This window comes from Argentina silus (genome assembly GCF_951799395.1).
Source record: "Argentina silus genome assembly, chromosome: 10".
In the NCBI taxonomy this organism is placed as follows: Eukaryota; Metazoa; Chordata; class Actinopteri; order Argentiniformes; family Argentinidae; genus Argentina; species Argentina silus.
In genome coordinates, this window is record NC_139664.1 from 12,719,568 (window position 1) to 12,738,861 (window position 19,294).

General features: G+C 39.3%; 1 protein-coding gene across 1 annotated transcript; it reads right to left on the reverse strand.

Moving 5' to 3' along the window:
- Nucleotides 1-14,420: 14,420 nt before the first annotated feature.
- Nucleotides 14,421-19,034, reverse strand: LOC310810836 (terminal nucleotidyltransferase 4A-like). Its single transcript, XM_083678692.1, has 12 exons — nt 18,305-19,034; nt 18,075-18,198; nt 17,557-17,603; nt 17,298-17,418; nt 17,000-17,107; nt 16,617-16,745; nt 16,294-16,501; nt 15,959-16,085; nt 15,725-15,828; nt 15,268-15,440; nt 15,026-15,157; nt 14,421-14,923 (listed from the first exon to the last, which is right to left on the reverse strand). Exons 1-12 carry the CDS (start codon nt 18,889-18,891, stop codon nt 14,561-14,563), a joined length of 2,223 nt encoding a protein of 740 aa, XP_083534818.1. The 5' UTR covers nt 18,892-19,034; the 3' UTR covers nt 14,421-14,560.
- Nucleotides 19,035-19,294: the final 260 nt, after the last annotated feature.

The window sequence follows — 19,294 nt, forward strand, 5'->3', positions numbered from 1 at the left end:
GTTTACTATACCAGCACTAATGTGTGATGCAATATAGAAAATAAGATATTCAATATTCGAGATGAGAAACAGATAGAGCTGTTCTGAATTAGAAAGCTGTTTATTCTCAAAGCTGTAATGATTTCCTTCTCTGCTTTTCCAGTTCCCCCATCCCCCATCCTACACACACAGTAATCTGCCTAAATGCCAGGTTTAGTTCCTCTGTTAAAAACAGCTTTGTGGATCCCAGGTTGTACGAGCTGTAGATTACTGCTGCCTATTGAAATGGATTTTTTAAAATGGTCTGTGTTAATTAGGTAGTTCACATTCTATGAGAAAATTATGTTGAAGAAATTATGGACTTGAAAGCATACTGCTATTCACTTGCATTCTGATTTTAAATTACAAACTTTGAATTACTTAGAAGTACATCAAATAAAAAAAAAAAAAATAATAATAATAATTTGATATCACATAATAAATGTATTTAGCATCCAGGATCCACAAGCCCCGCCCTTTCCTTCTTGAAATAAAAAAAAACACTGACTGCAGTGAACGTACACACACACACACACACACACACACACACACACACACACACACACACACACACACACCTGGAGCTATTGATTCACTTGGGGTTAAGACGAAAGAATAATCTGAGTTGATCCTAATCTACACAGTGTAATTGATTCCTATGTAAATCAGAGACACTATAAAAACAAAGATATTAATTCCAAAATTAGATGAACTATTATTCTTGCATTAAGGTGGACTCAATTCAACTTATTGAGTGATTTGTTGATGACATTTTTGCATTTTAGCTAATTTTAAGAGTGTCATAGCAAAGGGTCTGAATACTTATGTACATGAGGTATTTCTGTATTTCAATTTTAATATATTTACTGACATTTCTAAAAACCTGTTTTTATTTGTCATTCTGGGTTGTTGAGTGTGGATTGATGGCAAATTATTTTAATTTTTGATGGCAAATTATTATTCTATTTTTAATCCATTTTAAATTGAGTCTATAACACAACAAAATGTGGAAAAAGTTAAGGGGTCTGAGTACTTTCCGAAGGCACTGTAGGTATGTTTTGATGAATGCCCAGAGGCTAGCAAGCCAAGAGCCAAGAGTGCACCTACGGCACAATTTATCATCTGTCTTATTCTTTTTTATCTGGAAATAGCAATATGGAGTGAAATAGAATGTATTAATACATTTAAAATGAATTAATTGGTGAGATACATGTCTTGAGGCTGTGAATACATTGTTACATATCACCTTCCAGTTCAGCTTTATCCTATATTTTAGGAGCTCTCTGTACCAGATGGAGGTGACCAGGAGTGCACTATTGTCAGCTGAGGTGAGCTTTGCATAGAGAATGGAGACCAGGCCAACATACTTGGGAGGACTCAATAGTGTCTTGACAAAAGGATGAGTAATAAGTTGACTCATTTAGAGTGAAAATATTCCTATTGGATCATTGAGGGAAAACAAAAGGTTTAGCGCCTGATAATATTAAGTTGTTATTCCATATTGGAGAGTGCCTGTGTTATTGAATTGGAATATTTAGGTGTGTATTGGCCTTTCTCCATACCTGTATTGCATTTGCTATTATGGAACCGGTATGAAGATGGAGAGTTTTTTGCTTGCATCCAGAAAAAAATGGTCTTCTAGCCTAATAGGTTATGCTTGCCTCGTCCATAGGGCGCCAAGTGGCTTGGTTAATGGGGTCCAGGCAGATTTTCATGAAACAAATAATTTGGGGCCTTGTAAGGTAGTCAAGTGTATTCTTGGGGCTTTGTCTTTCCAAATGAAATTTCTACATATTTTTGAAAAAAATTAAATGAGGTAAGATATTCATTTTAATTACTGAAATGGTGGCCTGGAGAGTAATATGGAGAGGAGACCATTGGACCAAGTCCTGTTTAATTTTGCCAAGGACATAATTATCTTTGCTGACAAGATATTCAGATATTTTAAGCACATGTGGAAGAGAATGTGAAATATCTGTAAAGTAAATGAGAACATCATCTGCGTAAAGAGACACTTGATAAAGAGACCCTTTGGCATTGAAGGGGAGAGATCAGGATTTTGTCTTAGAGCTTGAAAAAAGAGGCTCAAGAGACAAGGCAAATAAGATAGGGGAAAGGGGGAAGCCTTGTCTTGAGCCTATATGGATTTCAAACTGCTGAGATCATATGGCCCGTGAGGACTCATGCCAGAGGCTCATGGTAAAGAGTTTGTATCATATGAATAAATGAGGAGCCAAACGCAAAGAGTATTTACAAGCTATCAAATGTTTTTTCTGCGTCCAGTGACAACACGGTGCAGGAAGACTCTTGGTGAGTGGCGAAGTCAACAATATGTAACAGACATAAGAAATGATCTGAGGCCAGTCTACCACTCAATTATAATTTCGTTGTAAAGCATTTGTAGAAATATCTCCTATTTACTGAGAAAGGGTTTGTTGGTTGACCTTCAAAGATAGGTCATATATGTGAAATGTAAGAATGACAAAACAGATTTTCTTAATGAGGTTACTTCATTTGGCACTGAGGGTCAACTCTGGCTTTATATTAAAAATATCCAAGACTATCTTAAGATCTGGGTGATTGGAGAGCTCCAGAAATGGCATCAGATGAGACTAGTTTCTCTATGGATTATGGAAAGTTTCTAAATGAACACATCAGGGATGGTGAAGGACAGAAAATATCTTGTGAAAATGGGCTCAAACTCACTGCTGTGTACTGATCCTAAACAGAACCATGGATTTACTGGTACACTCCATGGACATACATGGATGGTCTATGATTTTTGCCCACTTCTTAGAAACTGATGATTTGATTCAACCCAAACTCTAAACACAAGGGACATTTTTTAAATGTGCATATCATATTGTTCTAATATCCCTGATTATTAATTAATGACTGTATTAACCAGCACTTTCATCTGGTAATCTTTGACCATCTTTGAAGCATTTGAAGGCATTTGAAGGCACATTATGTTTGGACGGTTTGAAAAACCTGCTGACTCACACACCTTACAATGTAAAAGATCTTGTCTCTCCAATGAGTGGTTTCTGCACAGAAAATTAACAGTGTTTTATTGAGGTATGCAGTAATCAGGTTATAGCTGTTCATAGCCCATAATCTGAGAAAATACATTAATTCCATTCACAGCTTCTGCCTTCTTCTCACAGCAGAGGAATATTTGAGGGAGTGTATAAATTGGCTACGAAATTAAGTAACGTTTAGTGGTTACAGAGACGCTTTCATCATGCTCAAAAACCTCCTGGCTGCAAGCTTATTATACAGTATCATACTGCAGCAGCATACAGGCTCCAGACTGTAAGGGAGGCACAGTTGGGTCCAACTGGAGCACACAATTTGACCATGCAAATGTAGGACTATGATACCGTGATGTGTCTAAAATAACATTTGAGGCTAATTTGTTAAAAGCCAAAATGAAATTGGAGGACCACTCTAGATTTGAAAAAATGCATTTGCATGGTAACCAATTGGTCACATTGCCAATCCCTTGAATTTTGCAGTCCATTTCCAAATCATTATTGTTTGTGCCCAGCAGTCTGCTGTCTGTATACATGAGTTGCCATATATTCAATGCGAATTAAACAATTTATTTCATCTCTCAATCCCTTTATCTACTGAGATGGTTCTATCTCCACAGCTAAACAAAAAGCTATGTGACTCTTAGGTCACCTATGGTGACTTTGACTTTGTTTCTCCCCCAGCAACCAGACATGTTGCTCTGACCTCTCTGTTTAACTAAGAGCTCTGGTTGTGCAACAGGTCATAAACCATAATGCTGCCCTCAAGGACCTCTCACCACCTACGCAACATATTTGGATGTCAGTAACTATTGAATCAAGTCTCTCATATCGTCTCATTTACTAAATGACCTGGTGTGGGCTTGCTGGTCAAAGGAACGAAAGGAAAAAGCAGTGTTTGGTATTTTCCATTTACCTCCAGGCCTATACATTTCAGAGGATGGCATTTTTTTTTTTTTAAATTGCTTCAATTACATAGCGCTATACAGCATGAAAAGGAAGAATTTGCACTTTATTCACAGGTCTTGCCACACAAAGCCATCCATCACCCATCACCCCTCCTCATTTGCTCCTCTGAAGGAGTGCACTGCTGCATGGAGAAAGCTAATAGGGATTTTTGCCTTTTCTGTTAATTTGGTGAGAACCTGTCCAGAATCCTGCAATGAGACTGTAGATTAGACCTCTACAAAGAAGTTCCCCCTAAAATGAATTATGATAAAAATGTGCACTGTGATGTAAGGCAGACAGGCAGATCATGTTTGTTTGTAATAAGGGGCTGTATTGTTTTAGTCACCCTTTGAATGAGAAAAAAGATATGTGACAAGCACCTGCTCAGTGGCAAGTGCTTTGACAGAATGAGTGCAGTACGTGTGTGGATGGGGACTTCTTTGTCCTCCTTTAGCAGCTGCAGAGAGGAACCAAGGGAGAAACAATCAGTTGCACCCATACTGTACTTTTCCATTTCATCCTGTCTCAGATTTTCACTTATGCAACTCTCTAAGAGAAAAAGCAGGTGAATTTAACAGGCACTTTCTGCCCAGAAATATCTCCCAGTGGAGAGAATGCCAGGGCAGTTGAGTTACAGTATTATGTAATGCTTGATGCCTACACTGTTTTTGTTAAGTGTGAAGATGGGAGAGTGGGAACAGTCTAAAAAAAGAGCTGCATACCCTTTTGGATTTCACATATAGTGTGTGTGTGTGTGTGTGTGTGTGTGTGTGTGTGTGTGTGTGTGTGTGTGTGTGTGTGTGTGTGTGTGTGTCAAAGTGGGGGACATCTGTAACTTATAGAGTGCATAGTTAGTCAAGAGAACTAAAGAGTTAATACTGATTCGGGTGTGATTAGCTGTGAAGACATTCACCAGTGAGAGACTGACTTTGAAGAAATAAGTCCCCCCAAAAAACCTTGGATGCTTACTTTGCTGAAGGACATTTCTGCTCTTTTTGCAAAAGCAGAGAGGAGGTCATTGATGTAAAAAGTTCACACTATTCAGCTTTTAAGACACTATGGTGGGGAAGCAAAGCACTTAGCTTAACCATCGAGACAAGAGTGGCTATTCATTCCACTGCCAATCCTACCCATAATCCTCTCTGAGGGCAAGGTCAGTGTGTAAACAGTGAAGGGGGCTGAGGGTGGTTGGAAATTCTGCCTCTGGCAAAGACAGTGTAATGACCCGGAGACAGAGTGAGTGTGTGCAATGCTGTATTTCACACATGGTCTGTGTGTCTCTACCATCCTTTCTTTTAGTGAGGGGTGGATAGTGGGGGATTATTTCCACAAAATGTCAATTGCTGTTGCATTGAATTCAACAAAATAGATGGGCCTGCGTGCAGTACATTTGCCTTGCCTTCCCAAGCACCATATCCAGACATTTTTACTCAGAGATTATAAATATCTGGCATCTTGTGGACTTCAGTTAGGAATACAGATCTAGAGTTCAGCTATATCAGTTCAAATAATGTCGCTTCACAGAAAACGAAGGCAACCAGCCAGGCTTTTCACCCAGTCAGGTTAATGCCCTGCTGTTTTACAGTACCAAATTAGTGTGGCATTCATGCATAATCACACAGAGAGGATGAGACTATTGTCCAAGACACAGTTGGGGAGATTTACAGAAAGAGAGGGATTGAAAAGAAGAGCTAAGCACCTCCCTCTGATAGCGATGGAACACCAACTGTTTCTGGCAATGGAAGACTGCTCTGCATGCTGTGCTGTGACGTGACTCGTGATATGCCACGCTAAAGTCTACAACCCGCCCTCTTATCTGCCTCTAGTATGAATTCTCTAGTCAGTCAGCCATGAATAAAGCAGGCTTCCCCCTGTCAATGAGCTGAGACAGCAGGAAGACAGTAGAGTTAAATACATCATACAGTAGACGGTGATTGGATACAGTACATGGATATGGTGTGTGAGCGTTTAAAGGGGGGATACCTTCTATGATACTGTAACAAACACAAGGTTAAATCAAATGTATTTTAATCAGCTCTATAGGTTTATATGTGGATATTTGTATTATTTTGTACAGTATAGGAATGTTATTTATTGGCCTGGTTTAATCTTTTTCAAACCAAAAATAACTGCCATCTTTATTTTATACCACTCTCTTACACTAAACTGGGAACTGCACTCATATGTCTTTCAACTGTAGTATATCACATTAAACATTTAGATCTATTTCAGCTTCAAAGAGTGATAGAGAAGGGTAATCCAGATTTAGTAACATGCAAACCCATTTTGAGCAAACCCCATGGCTCAGAATGAAAGGCCTGAAATCATATTCACATTTTGGGAATTACTCTCATCTCAGCCACTGGGTCCAATTTTCATGGTCTAAGTGCAAAAAGAGAATCAAATTCAGCATTGTGTGTCATTGTGTGGTGTGGGCCAAGTTAAACTAAAGTTTTTACCGGAGTGCTACGAAATATCACACAGTATGCCAATTTCTTCTCAATTAAGCGTACCAAATCAAATTTGACTTTCATTTTGAGGCTTTCTTAGTTTGTTCTTACTGTGTTGTCAAATGTGTAATACATCTGTCTATGTCTTTTTAGAAAAACAAACAAACAAACAACTGTTTAACAACTGAATGGACTAATGCCAACACCTGACAATATGTCATTGGATCGGTTGCCACTTCTGGTTCAACAGTTTGGGTTAGGTGTAGACGCCTTGGGATCTGACTGTCATCCGACTGTGATCAGAGCTGGAAACCACCTCCCAAAGCAGACATAGCTGCAGATGACAGATAGTCCTAGCCTGGCAGTATGTTAGAAACCACTGTATTTGTTTCGTATAGTTCTGGGATACAATCTGGTACTGTACATACATTTTTGGGCTTTTAAATTAATGATATATAGCTATTGATTCTTGAAGAATAAAATGTATAAATGCCTCATGAGCTTAGTTCAACTGTCTTACCCCATCAGAACCCAACATATCAGCTTGTTTTACTCCATTGTTTGTAAACAAACACTGCACAGCTTTAAAACATGGTTAAAACTATAATTTTGATGGATGGTCAGTCCTTGCATCCATAGCTCCGTCTATGAATTTGCCTCACCCCACTGACTCCCTGCCTCACCCTCTCCTGGAGCTTCCCTCTGCAATCAAAAGATAACTCAAAGCTATTAGGGAAGAGGCTATTTTCATGCATACATCTGGCAGCCTATAAATATACTAAATACTGAACTTCCATGATGTTGGTTCTGTGAATAGTATATTGTATCTTATTTATCAAACATTTACATTGAACTGAAAAATGACTGACTACATTTCAGCTAACAAGGTAAATCTGTTTTCTAAGCTTTTGTCAGTTGAATTATACACAGCCGGAAAAAGAACAACATGATGTGCTGAATATTGTCATTGTTCTTGTATGATGTGTATGCATAAGGACCAGCTTATTGTGTGGTAAAGTCACTAATAATAGATGAGACTAAACACTTCAAAGAACAAAACAGTGGTGTGTGTCTGTATGAGGGGGGGGGGGTTGATTTGCAAATTGGACACCTCGGGGGTTTATCTTATGTGAAGCACAGAAGAAAGAGAGAGTTGGACAAATCCTTAAATTGCATGCTGCCCCAGAAATGGGGAGCGATAGGAGGGGAATGTGTAAATGAGGAAGACTGTAATTACAGCCTTGTGTTTGTTAGTGGCCACAGCTGCACCAGTCTGACTCCTGAACCTGACAAAAACACATTTTAGGTTCACTTTCAAGTTCTCTCTTCGCAGCATACAGTAGCAAAATTTTGAAAGTGAGAGGTTTCAAGACAGCGATTGTACTTCCACACTGAACGGACATTTTATTGATCTTGTATTGAAGGTGATTATATTCTCTACTGTTTCATCATCTCAAGTAAATGTCGACGACACTTAGTTACTTATGTCACTTCACACAAAGATGTTAGTACCTTGGCAGTTTCGTCATCAACACCTTCAAGCACTAAAGCCAAGTGCTTAGTCACTTTTAAAATAGACAATATTTGTTATAAAATGATGTATCTATCCCCATATTGGTAATATCTATTTTTTATATCAAGCCAGCCCCAGGCACAAATTAAGCAATATAAACTCGCTTTTTTGTTCCACAACAATCACTCTCATTTGACACTTGTGAGAGATCTAAATCTGAGCTGCAGAAATCATCTAACAGTTGATTTTACCTGTCACTCTCATTCCAGATTTTGACACCCAAGGGTATATTCAACCCAGTTGTCTGACTCCAATATTTTCACACAGCTTTTATTCCATAGTTATGTCTTTAATCTTGTCTAAAATCACATTAAGGGAGGACAGCAGTATTATGTAAATGAAAGTTTCAACACAGTTGTTGTTACAAGTATCTCCAAAATATATGTACTCTCTAAAACACATGTTACTCTGTGACCTTTTTAACAGCCCAGTGCAAAATATGGAATGACATATGGACACTAGCCTAGATTCTATATATTCAGGTATACTGTATAAGCAGATGCTTTTACCAGGTATCTTTTGACCTTCATAGAGAAGTCAGGCTTAGTCTTCCTCACCGTTCCACTCCTGACTCTCTAGGCTCGTGCTTTTATATCCGAAAAGACACCAATGAGAAGATTGTCAATGGTCGTCCAGCTGGGTGAAAATACCAATGTGATATTATCTGCTCTGCAGTAGGCACATTCCCAATGCCAATGCTAACTAAAGGAGTCTGATTGGGTCTTTACTGTACATTATCTGTAATGTGTAATCAGTCTCAACAATATAGTATACTGTAGGCTACAAGTTCATTGAATCAAATAACACGAGCAGGTTTGATGCATAGAAATAGATGAATAGATGAATATTAACAGACCATTCAAGTACAGAGAAATGCATTATTGACAGGAATGTGTGTACACACTGCATACATTATACATTGCACTGCATACTGTATACATTGGCAGTTTTTGAAGATACCTTCCAGCCTGGCTGAGGATGATCTACAAATGGCTGAAATGTTATATCCAATGATATATGCAAAGTATGTGCATGTAGAGTTCTTATTAAAGATGGAAGTGATATCAAAAGCAATAACCTGCTCTTCAGAGATCAAACATGTGACACTATCTAATTGCCATATTCATGAGGAACATTTGAATTAAATAATTGGAAATCAGTTTTCAGTGCCATGGTGATATCCTTTATATATCGCTACATGTAATGTAATGTATTGTGTATACACATCTAGGAATGGAATATGGTATGAAAGAAAATCATCACACACTGACACTCAACATGACAACAGTGGAGATGTAAACAGACAAGTCCACATCCTCTAAGTCATATTTGGAAAATAAAGAATATACTCTAGGCTCTGTTGGATGCATAAAACAATGAAACGGATGAAGCATTGCTGTAGAAATAAAATTATATTGTAATGCTTTAAATGGTTTGTAAACAATGAATCAAACCTAATCCACATTGCCTTTACATTGATACTTTCATATCTCCCTGTCATAGAAAAGGTGAATCTTAGTGCCTTCGGAAAGTATTCAGGCTTTTTCGACATTTTGTTGTGTTATAGACTCAATTTAAAATGGATTAAATTGAAAGAATTTGCCATCAATCCACACACAATACCGCAGAATGACAAAGTGAAAACAGGTTTTTAGAAGTTTCAGTACATTTATTAAAATTTACATACAGAAATATCTCATGTACATAAGTATTCAGACCCTTTGCTATGACACTCTTAAAATTAGCTAAAATGCAAAAATGTCATCAACAAATCACTCAATAAGTTGAATTGAGTCCATCTTAATGCAAGGATAATAGTACATGTAATTTTGGAATTAATATCTTTGTTTTTATAGGGTCTCTGATTTGCATAGGAATCCTGTTTTCACTTTCTCATTCTGGGGTATTGTATGTGGATTGATGGCAAATTCTTTTAATTTAATGCATTTTAAATTGAGTCTATAACACAACAAAATGTGGAAAAAGTGAAGGGGTCTGAATACTTTCCAAAGGCACTGTATTTCACTCTCTCTCTACTATGTTCTGCTGTCTGGGTCAATTCAAATGCATGATTTTGCACTTAGTATATCATTAAAATGCTTTTAGAAACTAAATACAGTGGTTAAAAATGTATTTGACTAAATGCCATGGGAATAATTGTTATGGCCAACACACAGCCACAGTAGACCATAATTTGTCTGATGATTTGACACATTGCTTTCTGATAGAGTGATATGAAATGTTGAATTGTTACTTTTGGGTAATAAGGTAGGATTCTGTCCTATTATCACTAGATTCTTCAACTTCATAGGGAAAGCAAAATAAAAAAAATGTTGCTGTGTTAGAGCAATGCTGACTGTATAGCTATTTCTACCTTTGTTCATATACTGTAGGAACTTCCCAAGGACACACCTTAGGGAAAACCTTACCTGTTCATGTGTTGGGTGTTCCATAACAAGATGTTAGTTTATTCACCATTAAACGTCCTGTTGAGTCTCTCACGTTTGTGTTGTTTGTCAAACATCAGACTGCGATGTTCTGTCTTGTGGGGTTGGGTGAACTATGCTCATTAGCAGTGCAGCATTGCAGACTGTACTGTGTGTGTTAGGTTTAATGTATCTCATGCATACCGATGAGGGAAAATAGAGAACACACCTGGGAAAAGTATTCTTTATTAGTCTGCCTTTCTTTAGTCTGTCTGTTCTTTTTAGTGTTTTGTCATAAAGGAGTAGCTGTTCCAAAAACTATGCCACTGGTAAAAAAATAAAATGAAGATATATTACTGACTTCCTTGAAAACCCCCCGCACAACCATGGGAATACAAGTTCTGAACATTGCTAGAAAGAATTATGGACTAAATGTCAACACATAAACTTTTGTACTCTTATTTTAAGGTATTCAGCTTACTTTGTTTATTCTGCTGTTTGTTGTACCGAAGTTGTTCTGAGTCAAACAGACAACATATAGTGAAATGTGTTCAGGTTACAGGGTTTGCAAGATTATATCCATGAATACACATCATGGCTACATAATCTGTAAACCCAGTAAACATGGTCAATATAATGATGTGCCACTCCAGCGTGATGAAGATGACATGTTTTGATACTGATAAGTTTTGATGACAGTGGCCCTAGTAACATAGCAGTGAGTTTCCATCAGTGTCTGTTCTGTTGGTGAATGACATGTTGTGCTTCTGCTATTATTGTTACAGTATGTTTGATGAGCCCATACTCCAACCACGAAGAGTGACAAATGAGTACTGTCTAACACCCGGCTGCTTGGGAATATAAACAGTATGAGGTGTAATGTGCTGCAAATAGTGCTTTTGCGATGGCTGGCTGCTGACGCCCGCTCCAGGCTCCTCCAAGACAGGGTGTTATTTCTTAAAATACTTCAGTTGAAAGGCCATTACTCACTGAAAACAACACTTACGAGTCACTGCACACATACCTGATAGTGTGTATGGCTTATTAGTCCTGTAATACTTTAAAATATGGTAAATATAGAGTTGATATAGGAGAGAGAAGGCTGATATGGATTCATCAGCTGCTTGGGGACGCATGTACATATCCATCTGCCATGTTGAGGAAAATGAAAACATTTGGGCTATTTAAACCACATAGCATATTATACTACTCACTCAGAGGAATAAGACTGAAATGTGACAGTCTTTCCGTACTTATGTCACCCTTATGTCCCATTGTGTTCTGTCTGTGCCCCTGCGTAATGTAATGCCACATTAAGGCTGTCCATCTATAAATGGCTTGGAAATCTATACCCAGGATTCACCAAAACAGAGCATGTCAGATGTCATTCCTGTGGCTTTGATCACACTCTTCATGGCTGTTTGACAACTTAATTAACGGCATAATCAACTTCAAATAATTGCGAAAAGAAGGAAGTACACAAATGCTTTTTCATTCTCTGTATACATCAAACACTCCAGTTGTTTGGTAACTAGTCCACAAATGTTTGTCTCACAAACATTTACAGTATATTTTCTTAGCATGGCAATAGCTAGAGATGTGTTACTTTATATAACATTCAACATTAGTCTTCCTTCCAGTATAATACTCTTGCAGGGGATCTAGTGCCTAGCTTGTGTATCAAATAGATACCAAGACAGAGATTAGTAGTGTACAGCTGTTTGCACTGAACAAGAAAAGGTTTAGTCTATTAACCCCAGGTTAGGGTATAGTAAGTGATGCTATGGAAGCAGCTGCTCCTTCCTTGACAGCAGCTGCATTGAACACCACCGTGTCTGAGGGAAAATTAGATTTCTGTGCTGCACACTGGACTTGAGGTTGAGAACAACAAGCAAAGGTTTTTCCAAGAGATCAATGGCAGTGTTTTGATTAATGTGACCCTCTATAGCAAAGCCTAGCTTTTAGCGATATTACAACCTAAACCAGTGCCAGATTATGGCTGCATAATTATCAAAGATGACAGCCAGGATATTGTATGATGCCAGAAGGAGCTTAATCCTCCCCAGCTTTAGTCAGACAGTTTGAGTGTGGCAGATAGGATGAATGGGTCTTGGGGGACAGTCATTGTTCCATGATTTTAATGGGAACAAAACTGTGATTCTTTCCTGTGATGGAGGGTTCCTTCATTGAAACACCTCCTCCCCCAAAAGAAGGGTCTCGAAGCCAATTCATGAGAGATCTACAACTTGTATTAGAAGATCCATCAGTGTCCCCAACTGGAGAGATGGGGAATTACAATATGGTGCATGACTCAGTTTGACTGAAAAACTGTTACCGTCACACATTAGATTCAAGGAAGACCATATACACAGGATCAAATCATTTTAAGATGTTTATTAAAAATAATCAAAATAGAAAACTTTACATAAAAATGTTGCTCAAGAAAAACAAAAAAAGTATACATCCATCCATGTCATTCATAACACATTGCAACCCAACCTTTGTGGTATAGGTAACCACTTGCTTTTGGTTCATGCTTGTTGACAGAAGTGTAACTATGCTTCTTTACCCTCATAGAATCTGAGAGCAAAGACTGCACTAAAAGTACTGCATGGCATAATGTACCATGATGTACTCACTTGTTTCTAATGCATTGTTCAAATCCTACAGTGACAATCTGTTAGTACCTTGGTCACACTTCAGCAGCTAACAACATTCGGCTGCAAAGCACTGCTGAGTACAGAACCTCCATAGAATGTATGACCACAAGTCATTGCACATCAGCTGCATGATTTGGGTTGATGAGTTAGGTGTGAATTGTTTAGGTTAGTTATACTGAGCAACAGTGATCCAAGTAATACCAACCTTAAATATGTATGTTTTGTGAAATAGTTTAAACCATTGACGTACTACATATAAATCCATTTCATCATTCATCAAATAAAAAATAAAAATAAAAAAAACTTTAAAACATGTACATGACACTGCCATTTAGCTTTACTGAGGTGTTCCTATAGTGAACCCACCCTCCAAGGTAGTGTGCAACGAGGTAACAAAACAAAAACAAAAACCTTGCATAGTATCTCTACATGAATGAGTGACTTACTGTATGACAGTGCTTAACAAAAACAATAAAACAAATAATACTGAAAACAAAACAAAAACAACTGGCACAGTACAAAAGAAAAGGAAATTGGTCATTTAGGATAACAGGTAGTTAAGTATCGCATAAAAGATTCCTGAATGGAATCAAAACTATTCCCTTGTCCACTTTCCATTTGCTGGTTTATACGTGGCACCAATACTATTCTGGGATGCCTTATGTAAACACTGCTCAAGTAAACAAACAGTTTTTCAGTATTTTCCCCCATTCATTCACTGTACATTCATGGAGATACAACACTGAAACTGAAGGTCTGAAAAGTAAACCAGTGAAAAAAGGACACTTGCACAGGCAATTGGCAAACTGTCAAATGGTAGAATGATGGTAGAAGCATGTTTAATTGAAGGCTTTCACGCTGGTCTAGAGATATTTGGCACGTTTGAATTGTTTATCCAACAGCTCCACCTGCTGTTAGGAAGCTGGAAGTACATCTGTCCTTCTATTGCACAGATCAAGGCAGTCTAGCAAATATACTTGGGGGGGAAAACCCCTAAAACTTAAATTAAAAAGTGAAATAAATTAAATAAAAACAATCATATTGCACAAAAAAAGTGACAAATTGTTCTAAAAAGTTGACAGTGCACCAACCAAATAGCATCTATGCATAGGTAGTGCCAATCTGACCTCATCCCCCACCCCTCCCCCGCCTCATAGAGGATAACGTTGCACAGTCCTATCCATGCCCACTGTACCATAGCCTGTAAGACAAAAATGACTAAACAAATAAAGGCAATAATCTAAATTTTAAGACATGAAACAAACGAAAAACTGTACATTCAAACGAGTCGTCACAGTTTAAGCACTTAACAGGGTCTTTAGTACCATTGCACAGAAAGAAAAAACAAAAAAACATGCAAACGTTGAGCTGTATATGAAGAAGTGCTACATACAGACTGCGATGCTGGTCTCGTTCCTTGGCCACGGCCAGGCTGAGGAGGGGGCCGACCTTATCTGCTGAGGCTGGTGGGTAGACTGTCCCGCTTCCTTCTCCTCCAGGTGTTGCGATTGTACTGGGGGTGGCTCCTAGTCCCCTGTGTGGGGTTGTGACTGTGCTCTTGGATGTGGCTGTAGCTGAGGTGGCTGTGCTGGTCCATAGGGCTGAAGGGGCCCTTCATACTGTACTTCTGTCCATGGTGGCCTGCTATCCACATGTGTGGATGGGGGCTTGGCAGTGGGCTGGGAGGTTCAGCGGCATGATGAACAGGCTGGGTCATGCGCTGGACCGTGTTTAGGGAAGCTGGCCCCTCTCGATAAAACTGTCTGTCAGGCAGTGAGTGGACAGCCATGTTCCCAGGGAGGGACATTCGAACCTGGTTAGACAGAAAAACAAAGAGGACAATCTTTGAGAAGAAGTTTGGAGAAGGAATATGGTACAAACAAATACCATTAAATATAACCTGAGAGGAACAAACCTGGGATCTGGCGGACCCAAAAACTGTGGAATGATTTGACTTCCCATTTGAAAACTGAAGGACAGGTGGCATAGTGGCAAGGCTTAGGGCATGGATCTGGAGAGTGGCTCCACTTGGTGTTGAATCTGAGTCCTGATAAAAGCAAAGATAAGATTATATAACTTGTATTGAGTGGCAACACAAAATGCAGCAACAATAATTTATAAGAGACATATAACATATAAAAGAGAACAATGTCTTACAATGTCACTTCCTGAGAGGGAGGACAATGAGCATGCGGAGGAGGAGTGCTGCTTGGGGCTGGGGAGGGACATGGGAGAGTCAGCGCTGTGGGGGGAGGAGGAATCCCTCTGCCGCTCCAGGGACAGGGCCAGTCTGCTGGGGTCCTCCTCACTGCCCTCCGCCGGGACCTGGCCTTGGAGGGTTAGGGTTAAAAAAAAAAAACACAAGCTCATTGCTAACACTCACTCAAAAGCACTATTAACACAAGCAATACGTACTTACTCAAAAGCACTGTTAGCACAACCAGTCAACACTCAATCGCAAACCCACAACAACACAACCAATACACACCTACACAATTATCTTTACATTTCCTTTAAAGATGCCCAATTTCTTTATGGTTATGGGCACCTATTTGTTACACAAAACATTCTAAACCTTACTATTTTAACCCAATTTCTATTATAATAGAGTTACCACAGTTCTCCAGCTTGGCATACTGCTTGGCCCTCCACTTCTTAATGGTCCACTCCCTGTAGTCAATCACTTCCTGGGTCACTTTGATGACACGGCCCAAAGTGCTGTAAGGAAGAGGATTATATTTGTGTCAATATAGGTTACTGCACTAACAGAGTAACTGGTTAAGAGGGATCTGAATGTCACTACATTGATATGGGGAGTTCTATAAGAGTCCTACACAGGATTTCCCACCTGTCAGTGTCTTTGTTGGGGTAGGAGCGTGCAAGGGGAGACACGGCATGACTTAGCACAATGTAGGCATAGTCAAAGACCTGCTTCACCTGCATAACACCATAGGAACTTCGACCCACATCGTTTCCTAGGGAAGACAAAACAAAAAAACACATAATTTGGACAACGTTTGCAATGTGGACAAATGACAATACAAACAGCAGGAAATCACCCTAAGAAAACAGCAAACTGCCAATCATGGCAATTCTCCAAATGAGGGCAGTGGCTAAAGCCAATTACAATGGTCCAGAAGCTGTGGGACTCCCATAACAACCACTAACATCACATTCCCTTACCTGGCTGGAGGGGATCCTCAATACAGAGCATTGACGGTCCGTATCCGTTAGCCAGGGTAATTTCCTCTTTGGTCAGATAAGCTCCTCCATTCTTGATCCTGATGCCCGTCTTCATATAGTTGAAATCCCTTCCGTACAGCTCAAAGAACTCAATGAGCAAAATGCCCAGGTTTATGTTTGCACGTCTGGTATCGATTCGGGGGTGTAACTGAAATATTAAAGCACAGAGAAGAATATAGCTGGCTGCAGTGTGCCTCCCTGCTAAATGTACAGGAAAGCCAGTTACTTTCTTATGATATACACAGTAGGTACCAATAGACTACCTGTAGGAAGTTGATAGCCATTAGAATGAGGCTGTAGGAGCTGATGCCTCCTGTGAACACCTCATTCAGGTCCCGCTGGAGAAGGAACTGCTTGAGGACAAAGATCAGGCAGGGCAGCACTGTGTACCTCTGGAAGAGACACAGAGACAGGGCTCAGCCAATCACAGCTTTGTCACAAGACTACAATAACACAGAGGTGGGGTCATGTTGGTGCATAAACTGAAATAATGTTATGATGGAAGAATTATGATCACACCTAGAGGGAGACAGATACTGAAAGATATTTTACTGTTCGTAGGTTTACATGGAATTTCATTTATTGTGAACCAGAATGGGTTCAAGTAGGAGATCAGCTGATGATGCCTGTTGAAACAAAAGCTTACCTTGAGATAATCTTTGATGAGCCGAGCTGCTCTCACCCCAGTTTCCACGTTGAAACTGATGTCCACTTTCACATCAGTTTCTTGGTCTGTCAGTTTTATGATTGGCACCTGGAGGGAATTGAAATTTAGGACCAACTTGATGAGGCAAGTTTATCAGTATATACCTGTAGGTCACAAACAAAGCTGCATTTCCACCAACAGTAAATATGATCTGACAATTGTATAATCTGACAATTGTATACTGCAACTGATCCATTAGTTTAACTACAACACAACTACAAAACAGATCATCACTGACCGTAGCCTTGTCCAGGACCTTGATGGAGTAAGGTCCAGCAACATTCTGTTTCCTGAGGGCTTGTTCCAGCTGTTGTAGTGGGGGATGATCCCACTTGCCGAAGACTACCAGGTCAATGTCACTTTAAGATAAAGGGATACACATCTATCTTTTTGATACAACAGGATGTCAGTTAACATTTAAAAAAGTTAAAAATAAACATTTATTATGAATATTTTGTGAAACATCAAAATGTTTCTGCAGTTCTCACGTCCATTACCTTGTCGGGAGATAGAGTCCTGTGCTGAAGCTGCCAAATATCTCAACCTACAAAAAGAGCCAAACATATGGTAATGATTCATCCAATAATGACTTTTGTAACTTTCAGCATACCAGCGTAACAATATTTTTTTCACAAAAGGATGATGTGATCATGATGGAATGCTACATTCCATATTCATTCAAAGGGCCAGGTATCCCTATGGGACATCCAGTGTTGGGGAGTAGTTCCACAATGTAGATCAACTATCTTTTTGCAATAGCATTGTGGCAGTTAAACTAAATTCAAATCCTAGTAGTGTTTTCAGTAGTTTTGTGTAGTTCATTTTACTTCTTCCCTTGTAAAGCAATTGGTAATTCAACATATTCAGAGTAGCCTCCCCAACATTGGGGGCATCATTTTCATTTCAATTATGCTACTGGTTTATGACTTCATGAAAACACAATAGACAAAAGTAATTATAGGTGTAATAATAAAAAGGTGTAAAATACAACCTATCCAGTTGTTTAAGTACTCACACTTGCTGTAGGCCACAGGTTTTTGATGACTGTCTCAATCCTGTTCACAACCTCACTTCGCATTGCCTCTTCCTCAGGGCGAGGAGACATGAAGTTGAAGAAGTCTACAATCTCCTCATGAAGACTATGAAAAATGACGAACAATGAATGACATCATTACATGTAGCCTTATGGGAGTTGACAGCTTAATCCTAAAACCACTACCTATTCCACATTTCAAATCACCTTACCCATTCACACCTGGGCTGTACCTCCTGGTTTTCCAAAGGGCCCCAGAGCTTAGATAGTTCCCATTACTTGCATTGTTGTTATTATTCCTCAGACCTGAATGGTGATTGTGGTGGTGGTTGATTGCCGTGGGGGTGTGGCTAAATTGATGCCAATATATGTTGTCAATTCTCAAAGAGTCTGTGGGTGAACTCTCGGTTTCAGAGTCAACTGAAGAAGACGGCGACAGTGAACCATCCTTCCGCGCACTTCTGTCTTCTCCAATAGGCACTTCAACTCCTTCGTAACGGGACGGTGCAAAAGACCTCTGTGAGCTCTGGTTGATACAAATATTTGGCGAGGCAACACCTCTATTCGCATGATTTTGTGAGGGTGTGCTTTCGCTGCCGGAGATTTTGTCATACTCGACTCCTGCTACATTTGTATAAAACCCACAAGACACCGCTGGCGAATTTATAAAAGGCTGTTGAAAGTGACGCTGGTTGCTTGAGTTTGCCCGGAATCCCTGAGAGGTTTCCCAAATGTGCATCCATAAGGCATTGGCAGGTCCCTTCTGTTCGGGCTGTATCCAAACTATCCTGGGGTCCATTGAAGTTCTGTTTGCGATCAAACCAAGCAGTCACGAAGTCCTCCGGGCAAAAAACACGCGAGGTTGAAGCAAGCAAATTTCACACGTGAAACAGACTTATAGTGTAAATCAACACATAACTTGAGTGTCAAAGTCAAAAGCTGCCAACCTTAAACTGCCTAACTTCACTCCCCAGCATTCCAATATGGCGCATGCAATTCAATCGAGCACTACGCATGTCTGTGGGATTTAAACACACCCTGAAGAACACACCCCCACTCAAAACCGCGAGCCATGTTAATGTAAGAATAACACATTGTAGTGCAATATAATACTGCAGATATGTCAGGATAAAAACAAACTATGTAAAAAAACGGAACAAAGATTTAAGTCATTCCATGCATTTGCTGTATCAATATAATGC

Coding starts and splice junctions, on each gene's coding strand:
- LOC310810836 (XM_083678692.1), bottom strand. CDS start 18,891: ATGGACCCCAGGATAGTTTGGATACAGCCCGAACAGAAGGGACCTGCC. Junction 17,419..17,556: donor GGACTCTATCTCCCGACAAG/GTAATGGACGTG, acceptor TTTATCTTAAAG/TGACATTGACCTGGTAGTCT. Junction 16,086..16,293: donor TGAGGATCCCCTCCAGCCAG/GTAAGGGAATGT, acceptor TGTCTTCCCTAG/GAAACGATGTGGGTCGAAGT.